We start from the raw sequence: 18,340 nt of genomic DNA on the forward strand, positions 1-18,340 counted from the left end.
TTATATTGGCTGGAAGGAAGTAACGTCACAGGACCGGGAGTAAAAGCCATCCATTACTGCTAGCCATATCGCATTGCCAACGCGAAATTGAATTACTTGTCACTCTGAGTTTTTAACCCGACAGCGTTAGGGCGGATGTTCGGTGCATAAGCTGTACGCGTTGTCACACTGATTCACTATTTGTCAACAGGGTTGTGACGTCACACGTTAAGCTGTGAAATGAAAATAACTAAAACTCCAGTTGAATTGATGGTACGATGTTGCCGCATGCATCAAAGGTATTTATGGCAATTAGTGATGCGAAGTAAATTAATTACGCTGAAAAGAGAGATGGCGTAATTAGTAGGGAGTCGAACCCATGACCCTAAGGGTGTGAGTCAGACACACTGCCTCTAGGCCACTGAGGCACTTTTGTTTTTTATTGCATGGAAGTACACCAACACTAACAGGTTTCAAGTGTTACTTAAGCATGTCGCATCACGCAACCCGTAATATACAATCACACCGGCATCCAGCTCTCACTCTGTCAGCCCATAAAAATTCCGGGAGCCACACACATGCATTGAGGAAAGGCAGCCTGGCAGGAGGCCGATCCTGGGCAGCATATACACCCGCACCATAGCACACTGCTCTCTGAACGGTGACTTCGATGAACGTGGTGGCTGTGCGTGGCGATCTGTCATGCGGCTTTTCCACAGACCAAAGAGTCCGATGAGCACTAAAAGATCACATGGAACCTTAGAACCTTCCACTGTAGGCAGAAATCTTATAGTATAGGGCGTAATCTCAATGCCCTTTCTGACAGTCCGTTGAAGAATGTCCAAAAAAAAAACACGATATCACGACAAAACACAAAGCAAGGATCAATAGTGTCTGGCTGCTGACACAAGCGACAGTTTAGAGACCATGGCACAAAAGACCCTTTTTCACGAAACCACGTTTTGACAAGTAAGATTGACGTGTCATATTTAAAAAAGATATGATGTGATTGTTTGCGGTCGTATTTTTTTGCGGTTTTTGCGGTTTTTGCGGTTTGCGGTCGTTTGAATACACATCTGTTGCACCCACTTTAATATATTGTTGTCAAGAAAAGAGTGGTAAGCCTACTGTAAAAACATTGCTACAGGAAACAATGTATCAATCAGAATTATTGTCACCTGTCTTGATGGATTGTATAAGAATGCTAAGGAAAAACCGAACAGTGAGGAAATGGATTGTGTCGGCGACTTCTTGAAGAAAACCCCACAAAGAACCCTCACACCTATGACCACTGGGCGCGAACAGAATAGGCAAATGAGCACTTAATCGTCTGTTAAACACAGCTACAGGAGAAAGGAAATGTTTTTTTTTTTTTGGTGGAGCTGGTGGAAAACCAGCTCCACCAGCCTCCAGAGGGAGAAACAAATTGTCACGACGCATAGATTCGCATTGAGACCGCCACACTGAAGCCGCGAAAATTCTGAGGCACATTCCTTCGACTTCGTTAAAGAGAGACCTTGTGTGTCTTGCGGTGTATCACGTGGTCTTGTTTGCCTACTGATGTATGGTTTAGTATATGGGGGCTAAAGGTCCAAAAGTGACTCTGCCTATGAGGGACGCAGCAGTGAAAGTCTCCAGAAATTTCGACCACCTGGGGTTATTTAACATGCACCGACATCGCACAGCACACGGACCTCTAGAATTTCGCCTCCCTTTAATTTCGACCGCAGCGGCCGGGATCAAACCCGCGTCTTTCGGGGCCTACTTATGCATGCTAATGACTGTGTGTAACTGGAAAGAGTTATTAAGTGTGAAAGAAAGTAGCAAATAACCGCTAACGTTGTAGCGTTATACCTTTAAGGCGGAGCTTAGTACCGCCTTTTTTTTTTTTGCTGAATGTTTGACCATTTCGGCAAATCTTCATATAGAATCATCAATATTGTGACGCCCATGAAAAGGCAATACCCATTCTGCGTGGTCGGCGTTGCTGGATAAGTCGAAGATGAGGAGAACGAAGTTGGTGGCGTCTCGTGCTCGGCAAGCGGACCCCGCTGTTTTTTCGATCCTCCGTCCCAGTCTTAATAAACCACTGGGCGTAACATCTTGGTGGAAGGTGCCGGGTAATCAGGTTCCTCCGAAGACGGATCCCCAGATTCACATTCGCCGCAGTCGTCGCATTGTTGGTCTGCCGCCTTCTGTGCCAATGATGTCCCTGGACGGCGACGCTTCGAGGTCTGTGCCCAGCAGTTCGTGGCAGCATTACCGGGAGCCACGGTCATTCGCGGGTTCATCTAGCGACGACGTCGATGAATGGCTCACCCACTACCTACGGGTGAGTCGCTACAACAAGTGGAACTCCTCCGCCCGGCTCGCGAGCGTCGTGTTTTCACTAACGGACACAGCCCTAACATGGTTTGACAACCACGAGGATTCCCTCACGACTTGGGACCGCTTTGTAGAGGAGCTGAAGAAGTGTTTCGGTGATTCAGTCGTAAAGAAGAAGCGGGCTTAACAAACACTTGCGCAAAGGGCTCAGCTCCCCGCCCTATTGAAAATACTGAACGTGGATTCTGCGTGCCTATCTTTGCGTGTTTATTGCCACGCACATTGTGACGATTGAGCGAGGTCGCAGAACGCGAGACATATTTCACACAATTTGCGCAAGCCGAGCAAGCTCGCAAATGCGACACATCTGTCACATAAAGTGCGCAAGCCGCGTAAGGCTCGTACAGCAGGAGACATCCTCGCGTGATATGCGCAAGCCGGGTGGGGCTTCCAGAATGTCCGAGAGCCAAGGGTGAGTCCCAGAATGTTCAAGAGCCTTGTCTGGCTCACAGAGCACTAGCAGTGTCAAATGGAGTTACCATCATGATACCGATAATACCTTGCATGGCTGCAAGGCTCCTACATCACTGCTCAACACGTTACGCCAATGCCCTACCTAAAGGCCTCCTCACCTGTCTGTCACTGCCTCATTCAGCATGCATGTTGTGAGATAACAAGCTTTGCAGCAATGTTCGTGGGATGACTCTCATGTGTGTAGCATGCTTGCAAAAGGACATAGATAAGGTCACCTTAACTGGCTTTATTAATGCCACATCCCTCATGACGGGTGCCACACAGTGGCTAAACAATTTCTTCAGCTTCTCCAAGTCCAGCAGGTTGGCGTCTTGATCCAGGTTCTCACTATGCAGCACCTGCAAAAAGGTAGCAGTATATGCAAAAAAATTCAGTTAATTTGTTTTCTCGAAATTCCAGAAAAGGGCACAAGTAGTTCTTCCATTAATGAACTAATGATGATTTCGAAAAGTATCAGGTTTGAAATACAGACATTGGAAAACCCGACTCAAGCACGCAGGCTTCTCAGCATCAAACCTGCACAAAATCTAATAACCGTGTCACACAGGCATTTTGAAGGCTTTCAAATGGCCATCAACTCAGTGGCACTTGAATGCAGCTAAATGGGCATTTCCAATAGCCACAGAGTCCCTAGAACAGTGTGGACATCTATCAAGATTTTGAAGGAGTAAAGTTTCACAGGTTCTTCTACTCTCCTTGCACCAGCGGTGCCCCGCCAGAGACGGGTTGGTTTCAACTCGAAGACTGAAGCTTGATCTCTGCACCAGCGGTGCCCCGTCAGAGACGGTCTCAAGATGTGTTGACACGCAGGGATAAAGAAAGGCAATAACTGAAGCTTTATGTACAGATATTTACAGCGTACAGAAGTTTAGACACTCGAGACAAATTAAACGGCAAAAGGAGAAACAACAAAAAGGGTGGAACTGGCTAATACCAGGGGAGGCCCCTACTCGGCGTGGCCGAAGATGCGTAGCATCTCACATTAGCGCAGAACCCCGCTTCCAGCTCCGGGGCCCGGTTTTAAAGCCCTAAAGGCCCGGCCCACATTTCGTAGCTTCCAATCATATTGTGCTCTCAACATGATTGGTTCTTCAAGAGCCTGGCCAGCCCTCCAGCTGCCGTAAAGTAGAGCTCTCTCTCCACCACAAAATAAAAACAAACACAAATAGACATCCGTGCCAGCACGTGTGCGAATCAGTACCGCGGGTGGGGGGACACCCGTATACCTGCCGGCGCGTTCGCGAGCGCCGCGTTCCAAGAAAGGAGACGCATCGCTTTGAGCACCCCCAGCCGCGTTCCGATGACCCCCGCGAACGCTACCGAACCCTTACACGCCCTTCCCAAGATTCTACAAAGGGCTCAAATGCCACTTTTAGAATTATAACAAAGGGATCGGTACGGGTCACAAAACCACCCTGTGGGTGACATACCGCAGCTACACAAACACTGGCACGAACAAAACCAAAAACAAAAAAAAATGCACACGGGCACCAACACAACATTAAAAAATGCACACTTAAATACACACAGTGGCATGCCTGCCGTGCGCCGTAACACAGCGTCCAAGTTGGTGCGTTGCACCCAGTTCACCAGCATGCACGCCGTCGTCCTGCTCGCGAATGAGCACACAGACACAGACACTCGCGACTGGAGCGTTCACAGCACTCGCCCAACGCCCACGTGAGCCTCCTTAGTCGCACCGAGCGTCCCTGTGTAGTAACATTCGAGCCACCACGTGTTGTCTGTAACACAATTAACGCCTAAACGGTAACTCACTCATTAGGCTGGCGCCACAACGGGGCGTGAACTGAAAAGACGGTGCCCTCCAGGATCAAAAACGTCCCGGGTTTTGATGGGTCCAAACCCCTCACTACACGACGCACCTGAGGGCCCGCTCTCTCTGGCGCGCCGGTACGAACCGCGTGCTGCGTAAGGAACATCTCTCTTGCCGAGTTCAGCTGTAACAGTGCGGCCGGCTTTGCTGAACATAATTTGGCGTACCGCAGCACGGAACGTACTGTTCCACGCGCCGACATTCACTGTGAAGGCTATGCGCCTGTCCCCTGGTACTTTGGAGCGTTTGGAGCTATTTGCACCGTTCCTGCACGGGCAAACATTTAAATCGCCGCTCCCTGCTTGATAGACGCTGGCCGGCTTCGTGGCATCGTCTGCTGCACGAGCTGACTCGCCGTCGCTTGACCCGAGCTTGCCTTGCGGCAAGTCGCCACTCATTTCCGGGTCCTCAAATGACCTGGCCGGACACACACCGGGTGCGTTCGACAACTGCGCGGCGCTCTGCCCGGTCGGCCCAGCAAGCCCGCCTCCGTTCCCTGGCTCGCATGGAACGCTCTTTCCATCAATGACGCTACGGGGCCCTTCATGCCCTATGACCGACACAGTGTGCGGTTCCAGCAACGCTAGACTTTCTCCTGTCACTAGGTCCGCGATCTGACATCTGTCGTCACTGGCCGTTCCCTGCTGAGCTAAATGCTCTTTTCCGCAGCTTGCTTGAGACTGCGTTTTTGGAATTGTGAGACTCACTTCCAACAATCCTGAGCACGCGTCCGCGTCCCTGGTGTCATTTGGGATTGAGCTAACCTGGGCGGCCGTGTCGTCGGCGTGCGCGTTCACCGCCTCTAATACCGCGACGCTGCGTTCCGTCAGGCTGCTTTCTTGATCTGCGACTCCAGCTTCGCAGAAATCTGGCTCACCCTTTACCTCTACCCGGCTGTCCTCTTGACCTGCGCCCGGCAGGCATATGCCGTTGCCTTCCCGCACTGGCGACCTCTCTGCTCGTGACTCGGAGCAGTTCTCCCTGGCTAGTTGGCTAGCTCTCCTAGACTCCTTGATCTTAGAAATCTCGAGCTCTACCTGCTGGCGTCTCGCTTCTAATACCCCCAAGACATACTTAACATCCTGAGGTTCTTCCTCGCGAAGAAGCGCCTTTCCGCCATTTACTTTCGCAAGTTGAGCCTGAAGGTCCGCCAAGCGCGCCTTCGCTAACTCAACCTGGTACCTCACATCGAGCGAGGGCCGGCTTGGATAGCTTTCCATACCGCCTTCCGTACCCCTCAGCTGTCCTACCGGCTCGAACACAGGGACGTGAACAATGCGACCAAGGAAACTCACGGTTTCGATGCGTCGATCCGCATTGCCAGCTCCTTGGCGTCGGAGTCCACCGCCACTTTCCCCGGACGCTGCGATGAGCTGTCGCACGCCGCTGCTCCGCCGCCGGTGACCGTCAAGTTATCGACGCGCTGCTTCCTTCAACCGGACGCAGTCCCACGTCGCTGGACTACTGCCGTGGTCCTTGCGTCCTTGCCGCCGTGTCTCCGCAGGTCCGTTCACGAACGCTGACCTGTCGCCTTGTCGTCACCTTTCTCCCTGCCTTGTCTTCTTCCTGCGCCGTCTTCCGATGACCGCAGGATCCTGCCGACTGCGCCAGTAAAGTTTCACAGGTTCTTCTACTCTCCTTGCACCAGCGGTGCCCCGCCAGAGACGGGTTGGTTTCAACTCGAAGACTGAAGCTTGATCTCTGCACCAGCGGGGCCCCGTCAGAGACGGTCTCAAGATGTGTTGACACGCAGGGATAAAGAAAGGCAATAACTGAAGCTTTATGTACAGATATTTACAGCGTACAGAAGTTTAGACACTCGAGACAAATTAAACGGCAAAAGGAGAAACAACAAAAAGGGTGGAACTGGCTAATACCAGGGGAGGCCCCTACTCGGCGTGGCCGAAGATGCGTAGCATCTCACATTAGCGCAGAACCCCGCTTCCAGCTCCGGGGCCCGGTTTTAAAGCCCTAAAGGCCCGGCCCACATTTCGTAGCTTCCAATCATATTGTGCTCTCAACATGATTGGTTCTTCAAGAGCCTGGCCAGCCCTCCAGCTGCCGTAAAGTAGAGCTCTCTCTCCACCACAAAATAAAAACAAACACAAATAGACATCCGTGCCAGCACGTGTGCGAATCAGTACCGCGGGTGGGGGGACACCCGTATACCTGCCGGCGCGTTCGCGAGCGCCGCGTTCCAAGAAAGGAGACGCATCGCTTTGAGCACCCCCAGCCGCGTTCCGATGACCCCCGCGAACGCTACCGAACCCTTACAGAAGGCTTTTCAGTGGTAGAAATTTGCGCTCAGACATGGAGCACTCGCAACTTACACTAAGGAATAAAATCAAAGCAATTTAATCGCTGAAAGAATACTCAACATGAAATGTACAACTTATTTCACTGAAAAAAAAGAAGGCTGGCCACAAAACACTGCAGCAAGCGGATTATCACTGTTGCCAATAGCACAAAAACAATGAATACCACCTTTTCAAAACTGCGTGAGTGCTACAACAGCTTCCCAGCAAAATTATCAACTGTGACAGTGGCTCCACAGCAGTTTGGTGCGAGATGATGAAATATCTCTACGGCGATCAAGTATTCTGTGTAGCAGCGGCATAACTCCCGAGTTGAAGTGCAAATCTCAAAGCTCAATCTCCCACCTTAACTGTTATCTTTAAATACATATTTAAATTCATTGCAGCATGCTGCAGAAGTATGTGGTCAGATCATTCGAGAGGATACCTGCAAGCTATCTCAGGAGACGAAAGATCTGATGAAGAAACGCCAAAGCATCAGGACGTCTAACTTCAGAGATAGAATAGGACTAGGAGAGCTATCGAAGTTAATTATAAGTGCAAGGTAGCCAACATAAGAAAGTTTAACATGGAGAAAACCTAGCATGCTCTAAAGCATGGAGGTAGCCTAAAATCAGTGAAGAGAAAACTAATCACTGGTAAAAACCAGATGTATGCGCTGAAAGACAAAGAGGGCAATGTCATAAGCAATATGGATAAGATAGTTAAAGTAGCCGAAGAGTTCTACACAAATCTCTACAGTAGTGAATGTAATCAGAAGGTTACAGAGAGAGGCAGTAGAGCACAGCAATGGGACACCAGCCAGTAACGAGGGAGGAAGTAAAGAAAGCCTCAGGAGCAATGCAAAGGGGTAAAGCAGCTGGTGAGGATCAGGTAACAGCAGATTTGTTGAAGGATGGAGGAGAGATTATGCTAGAGAAACTAGCCACCCTGCATACGCTTGCCTCGTGACCACGAGCGTATCAGGAGCTTGAAAGAATGCGAACATTATTTTAATTCATAAGAAAGAAGATGTCAAGGACTTGAAGATTTACAGACCGATCAGCTTACTATCCATTGTCTACAAGGTATTTACTAAGGTAATCACTAATAGACTCAGGACAACCTTCGAATTCAATCAATCAAATGATCAGGCAGGCTTTCATAAAGGATACTCAACGAGAGACCACATTCATGCAATCAATCAGGTGATAGAGAAATGGGCAGAATACAACCAACCCCAATATATAGCCTTCATTGACTACCAGACAGCAATTGACTCGGTGGAACCACAGCTGTCATGCAGGCATTGTGGAATCAGGGTGTAGAAGAGTGTTATGTGAAAATATTGGAAGATATTTATAACGACTGCACCGCTACCATAGTTCTCCATAAGGTCAGCAATAAAATTCCAATAAGGCAAGGTGTCAGGCAGGGAGACACGATTTCACCAATGCTATTCACTGCCTGTTTACAGGAGGTATTCCGGGGCCTGAAATGGGAACAGTTGGGGAGAAGAGTTACTGGAGAATACCTAAGTAATTTGAGATTCCCTGATGGCATTGCCTGGCTAAGCCACTCAGGATATGAACTGCAAAGCATGATGAATGAGTTAGACAGGCAGAGCAGAATTGTGGGGCTAGAAATGAACACGCAGAAAACCAAAGTAATGCTCAACAGCCTAGCAAGGGAACAGCAGTTCACAATTGGTAGCGAGGTGCTAGAAGTAGTAAGAGGATATGTATACTTAGTGCAGGTAGTGACCGCTGATCCGGATCATGAGAGGGAAATAACTAGAAGAATAAGAACGGGGTGGAGCGCATATGGCAGGTTCTCTCAGATCGTGAAAGCCAGTTGCCAATATCCCCCAAGAGAAAAGTCTAACACAGCTGTATCTTACTGGTACTCACCTATGGGGCAGAAATGTGGAGGCTAACAATGAGGGTTCAGCTTAATTCAAGGACAACGCAGCGAGCTATGGAAAGAAAAATGATAGGTCTAACGTTAAGAGATCGGAAGCGGGCGGAGTGGGTGAGGGAAAAAACGCGGGTTAATGAAATCCTATTTGAAATCAAAAGGAAGAAATGGGCTCGGGCAGGGAATGTAAGGCGAAGGCAAGACAACCGCTGGACCTTGAGGGTAACAGAGTGGATTCCATGAGAAGGTAAATGTAGCAGGGGGCGGCAGAAAATTAGGTGGGCGGATGAGATTAAGAAGTTTGCGGGGATACGGTGGCCACAATTGGCAGAGGACAGGGTTAATTGGAGAGACATGGGAGAGGTTTTGCCCTGCAGTGCGTGTAGTCAGGCTGCTGCTGATGATGATGATGACAGCCTGAGCACACCTACAAAGTAAAACTGTGAACTCGACCCAGCAGCACTTTACTGTGTTGAAAGAGAACAGGTACAATTGAATTACTGCATTACCTTGTTATCATTAAAAAGTACAGGGCTCTAAGGACTTCCTAATTTACATCGAAACGAATGGTTTACAGTGAACTTTCACGGATTACACTAACAGGCACTGAAAATCCAACACAGCTGCCCAAGAGAATATTAGGCAGCCGCGCTAGCCTTCTTTTGCGCTATGCTACCTGATACCAGATTAAGATTCGAGAGCAATTTACTCATACTCTAGCACTGGGATACGTTATGCCCCAGACTGATGCAGCTGTCTTACTAAAGGCAGAGAAGCTTTCAGTGTGGGTCATGTGTGCTGTGGCGTGAACACATGCACAGGATCGCCTGCTACCATTCAAGTCCTCTGTGTACACAAATGCAGGTGCAATAGAAAACCCACATCACAAATTTGGCTAGTCTGGTCGGCCAAGCATGGGCCAGCTGATAGCACGAAGCAGCAGGTGCGACACATACCATCATCATCAGCCTGACTAGGCCCACTGCAGGGCAAAGGACTCACCCATGTCTCCACATTAACCCTGTCCTTTGCTAGGTGTGGCCACCATATCCCCGTACACTTCTTAACCTCATCCGCCCATCTAAGTTTCTGCCACCCCCTGCTATGCTTGCATTCTTTTGGAATCCACTCCATTACCCTTAAGGACCAGCGGTTATGTTGTCTTCCCATTACAAGCCCCGCCCAGGCCCATTTCTTCCTCTTAATTTCAAGTAGCATGTCATTAACCCGCGTTTGTTCCCTCACCCACTCCGCCCCCTTTTGGTCTCGTAATGTTAGACTTATCATTTTTCTTTCCATAGCACACTTTGCTGTCCTTATTGTTTGGCACGTGTTTTTTTCTTTGTAATAAGGCATAAAGTATTATACATGAATTACCACATGGCATCCTCCTATGACCGCTAAATAATTTATAATCAAATTTCTTTCTCCTGCTGTATTTGTTTCGGTTTCGACAGCTGAATGATGGCTGTGACGTCAAAGCGAGGTTATTGGTCACGTGAGGCATGAAAAACTGCAATACAATTGGTACTTCTGGCTCTTAAGGAATGCTGGTGTCAGCGCTGTAGCGAATTAAAATGATGAAGCAGCGATTATAAGTGCAGTTTTACCACGCCTCACGTGACCTATAACCTCTCTTTGATGTCATAGCCATAGTCAAATTGTTCACCGAAACAGGATGGCAGAAAAAGTTGATTATAAATTATTCAGCGGTCTCACGCGAATACCAGATGGTGATTCATGCATAGTAGTGTCTTCCGCAGCATTATAGAGAAGAAAACATGCCACCAAGATTAGGTGTCTATACTCTTTTAAGCTGAACTCTTTTAATTAGCCTCCACATTTCTGTCCCAAAAGTGAGAAACATGCAGGCTAAAGAAAAGATTTCAGCTTAAGTACCAAAGTGGCTCTAATCACACGATGAAGCGGAAAAACTCTCGACACTTGAACAGAGAACAAATAGGAATACCAACAAAATTTTAGATTCTTGTAAGGCTATCAAGCATTTCTGAATATTGTAAACTGCACTTTCACACATACAGTACGCATGTATGCCAAGCTCACATTCAGTAGCCCTGTTTTCCGGCTGTAGTTATCACGGTCTGAGCTCAGTTACAGATTTAAAACCAGCCAAAAGATGCAACACAGGAAAAGAGAAGAAAACAGGTTGGACTATCAATTGAATTTTTTGTGAAGGAAAAGAAGGCTCGCATGAAGATGCGCCACACATGACCCACACCAGCGAAAGGCAGGACAACAAATAACTGTCACTGATATACAAGCACGTCATCTAAAAGAGAAAATTCTTTCCGTTGAAGATTGACTAATGGCTTCGCTACTCATACAGCCATTGCCTTGGAGATATGCATCAAATACCTTACAGATTTGTTTACCACTTCTATACACCACTGAAGTGTCACAGAAATCAGGCGTACACACTGATGGGTCATCTTATGATTTACACTCACGACATTGGCACTGTAGTGCCAGATTAGAAGCTGCCTTCCCCCTAACGAGTTAGTGCTCACTCAGGAACACATTAAAGACACCTGCACATATCCCTGAAGTAGTTTCTTGCACAAGCTAGCGGAATGTGATAAACCACTTCCTGCAAGTCCTGAACCTAGTTTTATGGGATACCATACTGCTATCCCGGGTTTTAACAGCAGCGCAAAGGCCATCAACACAATGATTGGCGCAAAAATTACATTTAAAAATTTTCCCGACACTCGATTTGAACTCATGAAGTCTACACAAAGGACTCCATGATAACCGTTCTGAGGTGAATGGCAGTTCAGCCTAGCCTCTGGAATCTGTGCCAAAAAAAACGGAGTCAGCGCATCGCAATTTATTTCCGATATCAGCCGGTGCTGATGACAATTGTATGTTTTGCTTTCTCTGGCTTATAAAGCTCCACTTTCAGAAAAAGTGTCGTCTTTGTGGTTAGGATGCGGAACTTCATCATCACAGGTCAACTTCAGCTTGCCATCAGTGTCCTTTTAATGCCTCAAAGTTGAACAATAGCTCCATTCATAGAGGAGGGCTGTGCATAAATTTCGACCACCAAAGATTCTTTAACATGCACTGACATTGCATAACACACGAGCAAATATGCATTTCGCCTTGTCGAAACGAAGCCACCACAATTCAATCCCGCGTCTTTGGGCTCAGTAGCCGAACACCAATGCAGTAGCCCACAGCAGCAGGTGAAAAACAAAAGAGAGCCCTTAATAGGCAACCTAACTTGCAAAAATCAACATAACGAGGGGTCACACAAGTAGCAGTGGACTAGGAAAATAAAAGCTACTTGTGTCGGAAGATGTCTTCAGTGCTTACCTCAAAAGCCTGCTTGCTTGCTGGGCATCCTAGCACCAAGTGAAAGGCTGGCACAGCTATACTGGAGAGCTTGGAAGAGGCATTGCTGGTAAAGCTATGTGGAGCTTGCTGCAAGGTAAAAAGACACATTTAACAGCAGCACAGTGCAAAAAATGGACTAGAATCAAGCATGTAAGGCAAAATGCAAGGCACAAAAAGGAGCCGGTCGCAGAATGGAACACGACTGTTTAACCACATTTCGAAGTGGGCCAGGCAACAAGAAATTCATAACCACGGCAGTCATTCACAAGCTAGCCTCAGACGAGACATCACTTGCATATCGATATCCAGCATCGTTTCTACAATACATGCCACCATTCAAAAGAACAGACCACAGCAGAACGATATTTTCAGTAGAAGGCTGGTTTGCTTCAAATTCTGCATGCGTCCCTCAATTTGAAATCTGGCATGATTAGCACTGATTTCACATTCTCACAGGTATGATGAATTAATAGTGCCAATTGCAGAAAAACCACACTTTTACCTTTAACATCAAATAAGGTATTGGAGAGGTACCTCATCATATTTAAGTCAAAGTCAGATTTATTTGCGCCATTGGTTATAATCATGAAACAATTAAGTTTATTCTTCGTACATATTAAAGGCTCAATTACCCTTAAATTTCACTGCAACTTCGGGATTTAGGCCAAATGGAGCTAGGGCACTTGTGTGCATTTTGCAGTTGTCTGTACCATTTCAGCTCCGAGCCAAAGTATGAAAAAGCGAATGCCAAAATAGAGGCGAAAAACTTCAGAGCAATTTGTTTTTATCTCACCGTTCTGCTATTCAAGGCTCGACTACACTGGCTCGGCTATAAGTACGAACGCAGCTGGATCATACGGAGCTTCGTACCTTAAATACACAATTTATAAAAGTACAAGTGAAATACAAGTGAAAGAGGAGGAAGCTCAATCCTAAGGCATACAGCTGAATCGCAGTCTACGTAGTTATACTGCTCGAGCGCTGTTACTTCAATTACTGCGTAACATGCGGCGAGAATGCAAAGCCCGGGCCGAAGATCTATTCGCGGGCACATATTCCATTCTCGGCGAGAGATGAATGGCAGTACGGCGGCAGTACGGCGCCGATATCGTGCACCCCGCGATCGGATCAGCTGTGCATATTTGCATGGCATACTGACCATGACCGTGTGACCACTGACACTACACGCGCATTCATGCCCGTGTGCCGCCAGCAAACAACCTTTCAGCGCTGCGTGCTGCCGCGATAGGCACTGCGTCTTCGCGTCTCTGTACTAGCTGTGTTGACGTGGCCAGTTGTGCGCAAAGGCTTTGAAATAATGAACAGGTTCGAAGAAAATTAACTTACCCCCAAGATGCGAGATGTCACCCGGGTAGTGGTCTCCCACCAGCTGCTCCGCCATGGAGGAAATGAGCCCCGCCGTCAGCATAGCGTTTCCAGTGAAGGCGCGCAAAGGACGACGCGCTATCCGTCGAGCCCGCTGACGCACGCTATAAACACAGGTTTAGCGAATTTCACTGCTGTCGGCACATCACATATCGGAAGAGTGACAAATGCTCATGCCAGCGATGGTTCACGCCCTCGGCACCACAAAGGAGGACCACGACCGACCACGACAAACGTAGCAACGCTGTCCGCCATGCTGTCCCTTCCCAGACGCTGCGTTCGTTGGCTAGCGCTTCGGCCAGTTCCGGCTTCCTTCGGCCCGTTTAGAAAGGCATCGCCTCCAGGCATTCCTCCAGGTCGTCTCTTTCGGGCTCTATGCTTTTGGGCAGTGCGATAGCAAAGGATTAAAACCAAATGAAACTTTCGTTACAAAAATAATTAAGTTCTTGTGCACATATTAGCATTAAAAACTTGAGAAATTTGTGACGCGTGGACGCATGAATATGCGTGTCGGTACATGCGTGCGTGCGTGCGTGCGTGCGTGAGTGGGCAAGGTCTAGCGCGTCAAATCCAAAGCCTATCCGACATGCTGCATGGTTTCTGAGATCACCGCCGTGAGCTTCGCTTGTTTTCTGGTGCTGCTGCTGGGCGGTCTTGTGCGCCACTGTTACTGTGCTGGAATCGCAAAAGAAGAAGGATTACCGGTGTGTGCTGCCGGTGGGCGCGCTCTCATCCAAGAGTAGTAGCAGCTCCCAATTAAGCGATCCGTCGGGGCATATGTGTTATGGTTGTCTGGTCGACAACGATAATGAGGTCAGCAGTGCGGTGCCGTCGTTTGATGAGTCGAACCTTTCGGCCTATTGCTCTGCTAACTTTGTTGCAAAAATGCCTGGCTCATAAGCAGCGACAGTGGCCATTGTTTCTGTGGTGTGTTTCGATTACAAGACGGCGCCCTTCTACAGTGTGGCTTCCTTGGAAACTTAGTCGGCGGTGTGCCTGCAACGCCTGTCGCTGTCAGCTCAAACTGACCGCCTGCGAGCGCTGCCTTCTTTTGCGATGTGAACGGTGACGGGACACTTACTGCCTGTGGCCGGAGCTTATAGCAAAAGCGAAGAGTGTTTTCTGTGAAGGTTTGACGAAGTGCGTGTGTCAGTCTGGACCCTTAGCAAGTCATACGAGATGCGACATGCAAAAGTGGTCCACCAGTCGCTTCAGCAGAAAGGAGTGCGGATGTTTTTTACGTTACTTCAATCGAGAACTGCCCATGCAAATATTTCAACTCGTCTCTTGCCTAAACAGCATAGTAAAGAAGCTAAAGCAACAAAACTGCTGTTTCCATGCTGTATATTGATTCCGCACTCGTGCTAGAGGTGGGAAATATGTAGCAGTTATTGGCGGAGTTACAGCCTATGAAGCACGTGCAGCTTCATGTAACTGCAGGTTAGGATATGCGCCTTACTTGGTATTGACTTTGTGACCAGACATAGCCATTTGTCAACTAAAAGAAATTTTCTTGCTATAGGATTCTGCAGCATTATGTATGCTTCTGGACACTGAATACCGGGTGCGTCACCTCTCTTGAAAGCACTCAGATTTGTGTACTTATCAGTACGTTTGAGATGAGAAAATTTTATCAGCTTCTTTTCTTTATTTTATAATTAGCTACACAGCATGTTGCAAAAAAAATGTTTTAAGGAAAAGTATTTCAGTTTAGAGTAGAACAGTTCAACAAAGTTGTTTTGGGCATTCTGGTAACTTCAAGATGGTATTTGATGGTTGCATACAGACGCGCAAGTCAAACCTCAAAGGGCATCAAACTTAACAGTACCGCTGAGCTTATCCTTTCGTGCTTTTTATGTGTGTGTAGATCACGTGGGGAAGTTCAGTATTGGATGTTGGATTTCATAGTTCTGCTACAACTTTTATCTTCCTTTCTACACATGAAACATGACTGAACTTGATTACATTCCCCAAGCAAATACCTGACGCCTTACAAGCGTTCCTTACTGTGCACAGTTGTCCCAGTGCATTATATCCACTCATGTGCAGCACACTGTTGTGTTGCTCTTGGTCTCCAAATGTGACTCTCAGCAATATGATGGAATCATAGTCCATCCAGATGGTCTTTGTGGTAGTGCAAATTTCAAAACAGATTGAAGAAGAATGAAGAGTGTGATACTTCGTCATGCATCATGCAATGCTGGTGCTAATCAGGCAACATGTGTGGTATATATACTTCGCACATTTGAGATTCATTGGATTTGTTCTGGAGCCATACTGGGAATTAATTAATCGATCTGTGATTTGTCACTGAAATTGAGAGAGGGCACTAATTTCTGAACTTTTGACACCAACTGTGAATTCAAAACTGTCTTTTCATGTAGGCTTACATGGCTTTTTTACGTGTATGTAAATTTATGCTAATGACTTTGGAAATTGCTTTGGAAATGGTTTTAGAAATTGCCTCGTAACATTCCTGTTACAGCTCACAATTCGCTTTCTGCACGTCATGTTTGATTGAACCTGATTATATCCCCAAGCTTGTTTGTTGCACCTAACAGACACTGTTGCCCTTTCAGAGTTATTCCATTGATTGACTCCTTTCGAGTGCAAGCAACAAATGGTTGTGTTGCTTCTGATTTCGAAATATGGCTGTCTGCATGACGGGCGACAACATAAATGCTCTGGATGGCTTTCATCATGCATCTATAAGATATCTGTAACTTTCAGAATTGGTTAAAGGAAGAACTGAAGGATGCTGTAAGAGCCGTTAGAAGCTTGTTTTTTACATTATTTTATAATGAACTTGCAATGTTGACAAGTTCTTGCTCAGTGTGCATGTTGTCATGTACAGGTCCCTGCAGTTTCGAAGGGAACCATTTTGCACTAAAAGATAATTTTTTGGTTATTTGTTTGCTGAAGTTGAAAATGATTAATGGGTACTTACGCCAAGACGAAAATTATAAAACAGCAAAACGTGAGCTTATTGCTCATTATTGAGAAGTAATCATTAACTGAATGCTCGAACTTTGTTTGCTTTCACCCTAAATGGGCCTTTACAGTCTCGACAAGTTGCTACTAAGCAAGCAAACGCACACATGGCCACACGCAGCCTCACTGAGCTTGCTCAGTGTGCACATAAGCACGCACAGCTTCGGCAAGCCCCCTCTCAGCACGCAGATGTCCACGCACAGAGAGTTGTCCACGAGAGTCCACGATTTTTTACACACAAAGAGTGTGCGTGTACGTCTTTCAGCTCACAGTACGCGATCATGTACACACAGGACGCACAAATGCGTACAGGTAACGCACAATTTCTGCGCATTCGTGTGCAAAATAAACGTGATCGTACAAAAATCACTGTTCTCGTGCAAACTCACGCAGAGTTTTTTCAATAGGGCGGTGAAACATGCACAAAGTATACTGAGGAAATCGTGAAGCTATGCAAGGTCGTCTCTCCTGCCATGACAGAGGAAGACAAAGTTGGCCATTTGCTTAAAGGATTCGCCGAAGACGTCTACAATTTTTTGATCGGAAAATAAAGTCTCGAGTCCGTGTCTGACGTCATCAAGCACTGCCGGACGTTCGAGACGTTGAAAATGCGTCGCATCACACCGAAATTTGGACGTTTGGCCGGGGTGACGACGGTGGCAGCTGTAGACACACCATCGTCATGCGATCTGGCTTCCACAATCCGCCAGATCGTTCGCGAAGAGTTAACCAGGTCACTGGAACTCACTCGAAATTCATCAGAGCTCCCTCCTGTGTATCTCACGGGTCCTACTCCGCCATCCGACGTTAACACAGCGGACTTTGAGGATCACCGGGTACCCCGAGGGCTGCGGTGAACAACACACCGCGATTGCCCCCGGAGCAACGGTCCGGCTTTTACCAGCCTGTGCCGGCCACATACGACGACAACTTTCGGCCCAGTCCTTCGTATGGTAACTACTTGCCGGCGCAGCCTGCTCCCGGACCCTCTCTTGTGTGTTACCGCTGTGGTCAACCCGGACACATCTCCCGATTTTGTCCCCGGCGACAACCATCCCGTTACGGCTCCTCGACCTATCCTCAGCGTCCGGATTACCAACGCGGTCCTTCTCGATACCCGTCCTGCCCGCCTGATTCCGGCAATTCATGGCCTGCACAAATGCGGAATCATTCGCCGGCATCTGATAGAAGTGTGACGCCGCCTCCAGCCTTCCGTACACGTCGATCTCCATCACCCCGACGCCGCTCCTCCTCGCCTCCGCCGGAAAACTAGTCGCCGCGACCGATGGGGGTGAGGTCGCTGGAAGTCTGCAGTCGGAATTGATACCCCTGCATGTAGTTATGTTAAAGAACAAAGTACATGTGCTAGTGGATGGTGTACCTGTGATGGCTTTAGTGGATACCGGTGCTACTGTTTCGGTTAAGAGTGCTGCGTTTAAGTGCCTCCTCGGAAGAAAAGTTTTGTTTCGATGGGACAAAAAAGTCCAGTTTTGTGGCGTGAGTGGTGAACCGTTGCCAGCAGTTGGAGTGTGTAGTGTTAAGGTTTCTTTGGGTGGTGAAGTCTTCAGCACGGAAATGGTGGTGCTCAGCCGGTCGACGCACGACGTTATTCTTGGCCTAGACTTTTTGCAAATGTGTGGCGCTAACGTCGACTGTCACACAGGTGGGCTCAACGTAGGCAAATGTTCCACCACTGATCTTCTAGAAGGCTCGTGCAGTGGAG

General features: G+C 47.8%; 1 protein-coding gene and 1 pseudogene across 1 annotated transcript; one reads left to right on the plus strand and one right to left on the minus strand.

Moving 5' to 3' along the window:
- The first annotated feature begins 257 nt into the window (after positions 1 to 257).
- Positions 258 to 17,527, plus strand: LOC149342704 (uncharacterized; annotated as a pseudogene).
- Positions 3,050 to 14,602, minus strand: LOC149342705 (uncharacterized). The gene is made up of 3 exons (XM_089545162.1): positions 13,588 to 14,602; positions 12,220 to 12,327; positions 3,050 to 6,373 (listed from the first exon to the last, which is right to left on the minus strand). Exon 3 carries the CDS (start codon positions 5,890 to 5,892, stop codon positions 4,618 to 4,620), a length of 1,275 nt encoding a protein of 424 aa, XP_089401288.1. The 5' UTR covers positions 5,893 to 6,373; positions 12,220 to 12,327; positions 13,588 to 14,602; the 3' UTR covers positions 3,050 to 4,617.
- Positions 17,528 to 18,340: the final 813 nt, after the last annotated feature.

Source organism: Amblyomma mixtum, chromosome 5 (assembly GCF_055824585.1).
Source record: "Amblyomma mixtum isolate Tamu chromosome 5, ASM5582458v1, whole genome shotgun sequence".
NCBI classification, from domain to species: Eukaryota; Metazoa; Arthropoda; class Arachnida; order Ixodida; family Ixodidae; genus Amblyomma; species Amblyomma mixtum.